This window comes from Dromiciops gliroides, chromosome 3 (genome assembly GCF_019393635.1).
Source record: "Dromiciops gliroides isolate mDroGli1 chromosome 3, mDroGli1.pri, whole genome shotgun sequence".
In the NCBI taxonomy this organism is placed as follows: Eukaryota; Metazoa; Chordata; class Mammalia; order Microbiotheria; family Microbiotheriidae; genus Dromiciops; species Dromiciops gliroides.
In genome coordinates, this window is record NC_057863.1 from 106517755 (window position 1) to 106522232 (window position 4478).

General features: G+C 38.3%; 1 protein-coding gene across 1 annotated transcript; it reads right to left on the minus strand.

Moving 5' to 3' along the window:
- Positions 1 to 276: 276 nt before the first annotated feature.
- Positions 277 to 1269, minus strand: LOC122747198 (sideroflexin-3-like). The gene is made up of 2 exons (XM_043993373.1): positions 1031 to 1269; positions 277 to 910 (listed from the first exon to the last, which is right to left on the minus strand). The coding sequence occupies exons 1-2, from the start codon at positions 1267 to 1269 to the stop codon at positions 277 to 279; spliced, it is 873 nt and encodes a 290-aa protein (XP_043849308.1).
- Between the last annotated feature and the right edge of the window lie 3209 nt (positions 1270 to 4478).

Consider the following 4478-nt stretch of genomic DNA (forward strand, 5'->3'; position numbering starts at 1 on the left):
TTTCCACCACTACTCTTAATAATGACAGTGTGTCTTCCCCTGATCTTTAGGACTTGATGGGAAGAGGGGTCAACTCCTTCCTGAGAAAGGTTAAGCTCCAATTGTTAGGTTTAGTGGATACTGGAGGTATATCCCTTGAGAGCAGGGTAGAACAGAGAGCATGACAGAAGATTAGGAAAGGCAGAAGAGGAACCACAGCTGAGATGCAGCAGAATCAGTGGCAGGAAGCTAGAGGTGGAGTGGGAGTAGAGAATACTGGGATGGACCCCACTCTCCTCAGAGTCCCTTGTTGAAGTAAACAATTTCAGTGTTTGGGCTCTGCTCCTTGATCTGAGCTCTGAGTTCTGGCTCTAGGTATTTCACTAGCATGGAACTCCTCTGGGGAAAAAATGCGCAGCACAGGGGAGTAGCAAACAACAGCAAAAAGCCAACCAGGCCCACCTGTATGGGGCCTGAGAGCCACGGTCTTCTCTTCAAGAAGTCTTTTTTCTCCAGTACTGTCATAATTATAGGGGGTATGGTCAGAGCAGGAAAAGCCATGGCGATTCGAGATATCACTACCTGGAAGATGCCCTTCTGAGCTGCCTTTGAAGAATAACCTAACTTATGGCCAGAATCATCAGTCACAGGGATTCCCATCAGAATCTCTCTCTCTCTCATCAGTGGGATGTTGATGCAGTTGGCAGCACACACGGCTGTTAATGGAATAAAGCGGCCAACGAGGCTTGGTAGATGTTTGGTGAGGGATTTGAGTCCCAGAGCAGTGACCACAGCCCCAGTGGTAGCACCTATGTAAGCTACCCCCAGCTGCTTCTCAGTAGCCTTTATATTTCCATTTCTATTGGAGTAGTTGACAATAGCATTGAAGGACTGGTTCACCCACTGCCAAAATACCACAGATGCCATGGTCCTGTGGAAAGTGAGCATACAGCCACTGATTATCATATTCATGGGCGCTTGGGCTGACATTCGGCCAATGAAAAATACCTTCTCATCAGTGTCAGGGTGGAAAGCTGAGTCATATTTATACTTGGCCTTCCAAAGCTCATCTTCAGTCAGCCCAGGGGGCACAATCCCTGCCTTGTAGTTCTTCACAATGGTTCGGGCATTATGCAGTTCCTGATCAGACAGAAGAAGGTTCAAGGGGTTGGTGACAGTGAAGAAGTGTTTAGCTCGGCCCACAAAAGTGTTCTGGTCCCATCGAGGATCACGGATATTGATGTCCAAAGGTAACTCACCTGTCTTCTGACCAGGCCATATTATAGACATGGCTTTGGATGGAGTCCTGAAATCTTAGAGCTACTTCAACCTGGACCTGAGGCTTGAAGGAAGCCAGAGAAGTCAGAGGAGATGAGCAGCAGTTCCTTGGCAGTTAAGCTTGGAACCTTTTCAACTTGTGAGCCTCAAACCTAGAACTCTTTGAGCCTGGAGCACTCTTAAAAAGGAAGGAACAAGGCTGAACAATACTTTTAAAGAAATAAAATAAATCAACTTTAGAAGAATTCAAAGTAATGCCCTATTCATAATTGAACACTTTGATGGCTTGAAGGGGCAGAAAAGGAACTATTGTTTAATAAAAACTGTTAAAATTTATGTATAAGTAAACCTTTATTAATGCATTTTATTTTGTCAAATAAAATGATTTTGTGGGCTAATAAACAATAAACGTGGGGGCAGCTAGATGGCGCAGTGGATAAGAGCACCGGCCCTGGATTCAGGAGGACCTGAGTTCAAATCCGGCCTCAGACACTTAACACTTACTAGCTGTGTGACCCTGGGCAAGTCACTTAACCCCAACTGCCTCACAAAAAAAAAAAAAAAAAAAAAAAAACAACAAAAAAAAAACAATAAACGTGACAGTATCTTATTTATATTTTATATTTTTAGTGTGACCATAATGGCATGATCTGTTCTACAGAATCATTTGTGGAAGTTTACCTCTTCCCTTCTAATATTTTCTCTGAAGAGATCCTCAATCCACATTGTGGTCAGTCTCATAAAGATTTTATAAAGATGAAAAAGTAGACATGTAGGGCAGCAGTAGGTCATATGTTTGCCTTAGTTACCTTTTTGAGAGCCATACTATCCATAATTTTCTTTTCTTTTACTATCTTGCCTTTACTGAGAAATCATTTAAAGTGATTCCACAATACTTTAATATTGTGTCTTATCTGAAAGCTACAATATACTTGGTTTTATCCAGGTACACTTCCCAACTTTATTCCTAATTTTCATTTTAACCTCCTCATTTAACATACCAGAGACTAAAATGTTAGTAAGAGTGTAAATGGTGCTGAAGATGAAAATAGATTGTTACAAAAATATTGATACATATCCAATTTTTGTCTATTTGTTGTCTTTGTGCAAAGTTTATCTGTGGATGATATTTTACCTAGCCTTAATTACTGAGTGGGCATTGCCTAAGACAAACTGAGACCTGGAAAAACTTCAGCTTAAAAAGACCAAAGGCCCCCCTGCATCCTGGGCCATGTTGCATCATAAGGTGATGTCTGGAGATATGGTTGGTCCCTGCATTGATCAGAGCTTTACTTTTTCCTTACAGTATTGCTTTCCACATATAAATTATTCTCCTCTTCTGCTCACTTCACTCTTTCTTCCTTCATACTAACGAGGATTCTCTGAAATTATCTTTTGTCAGTTCTTACAGGGTAATAATATTTAATTACATGAATATACTACAATTTGTTCTGCCATTCTACTGTTATTTAAGATGAAATCCAGCATATTCCTTAATTTCTACTTCTTTTGTTTTTGTTTCTCCACTTTTTCTCTCCTCTTCACCATCAGGAAGTTTGTTTTGCTTGCAGCTGTCCCTCCTTGGTATTATCCTCCATTTTATTCCACATCACCCTTTCCCAGTTGTTTCCCTGTTAAGTTTGACATATTTTTATTTCACTCTTTTTTGTGTGTGATTGTCTCTTTACACGTTTATACTCCTTTGTCCATTTTGTATATGAATGAGGTACATCTGATGCTCACTCCCTGTACCTTTTTTCTCCATGTTAGCATATTCTCAGGAACTCCAAGTAGGAGAAAGAGAAAAATTGCACTTCCTTCTTCCTTCTTTCTCTATTAGGGTATTGCTTTTACTCTCCCTTCTCTTTCTCCACTTCAAATCCTCAGAATAAAACCAATGTATGACTGGTACTTCTGTTTTTCTTATTTTACACCTCTTTCCAACACATTTTAAAAACATTAAGGTTCTGAGGTGATGCTTGTTTTCTCTTCCCGTTACAATGTTAATTCTACATTATCATATAGCTCTTCCCAGTTGTTCAGTTACACCTTCCTTTCTTGACTCCAGTGTTTGCACTTCAAAGTTCCTACTCAATAGTAGTCTTTTCATTAGGAATTCCATTAAACAATAACCCCACCCCATCCTCATTTCCCCCTCCCCCCATCTAGATCCATGATTTGATCATTTTGGGGAATTTATTTTTTTTACTACACAAAATTTATTTTTTAACAATAATAAAATGCATAACCAGCATGTACATTTAAATCAATTTATGAAATCATTGTGTTCTGTAGGAAAAACATTTTAGTATTAAAACAGGTTAATGAAATGTCATGGCTACCCACACACGCAAAAAAGTTTTGATTCTTTTTTTTTCCTTCCATGTGTTAAGATTGGGATATGTGAAGGAAAATTAAAATCTGATGTTGAACATGATATAGTGTGTGTATATATATATGTGTGTGTGTGTGTGTGTTGTGTGTATATACATATATTCAGAATATGCATTGTTTAATCACTGCTATGGTCTTTAAAGATTTCAATTGTTTCAAATAAAAAAAAAACAAAGACACCATGACAACTTTGTTCTATTGTTGTATAGCAAAATTGTTTTCTATACAATAATCTCTGAGTAAGCAGGTAGGTCAGCTTTTCATGTTGTTACATACCTGTACTTAAACCAACTGAGTCATTCCTTGGTTTTACAGAAAAATGCTAAAATACATATTTTAGTAAGCACAGAACAACTTTAAAAAAGAATACCACTATTAATGGCACATACAAAAATACTATTGGTATAAATCATTAATTGGAGATCTTGATCATGGAAATGGGTCCAGGCATTTCCAGTATGATTGTTAGGACTATCCTCTCTGAAAGAATACCTTTAGGTAATGTTTAAACACCTTAGCAGCAGGCTACTGTAGGGAGTGACAGAACTCCAATTTTTTTTAGGAGCTACTTATAGAGAAAGGAGGTATTCTTTTTTCCTTATTTATTTATTTATTTTCAGTTTCACAAGTTTTATTGAAATACTGTGAGTGACCACAGGGAGAAAACCAGGGAAGTGTCTCTGAAAGGAGCTATTCTTGCTGAAGATACTGAATATGTCCTGGGCCCCTTTTGAGATGAATTGTTTTTAGAGTTACTGAACATTCAGATAAAGCCAAGATTGTGCATCTGTCAGGTCAAAAGTTTGTCTTAAAGGTGCTAAGAAACA

Bases quoted from the DNA above. Each gene is read 5' to 3' on its own strand.
- LOC122747198 (XM_043993373.1), bottom strand. From the start codon at position 1,269: ATGTCTATAATATGGCCTGGTCAGAAGACAGGTGAGTTACCTTTGGAC. The intron at 911-1,030 runs GTATAAATATGA...CACTTTCCACAG, and splicing joins GATGAGCTTTGGAAGGCCAA to GACCATGGCATCTGTGGTAT.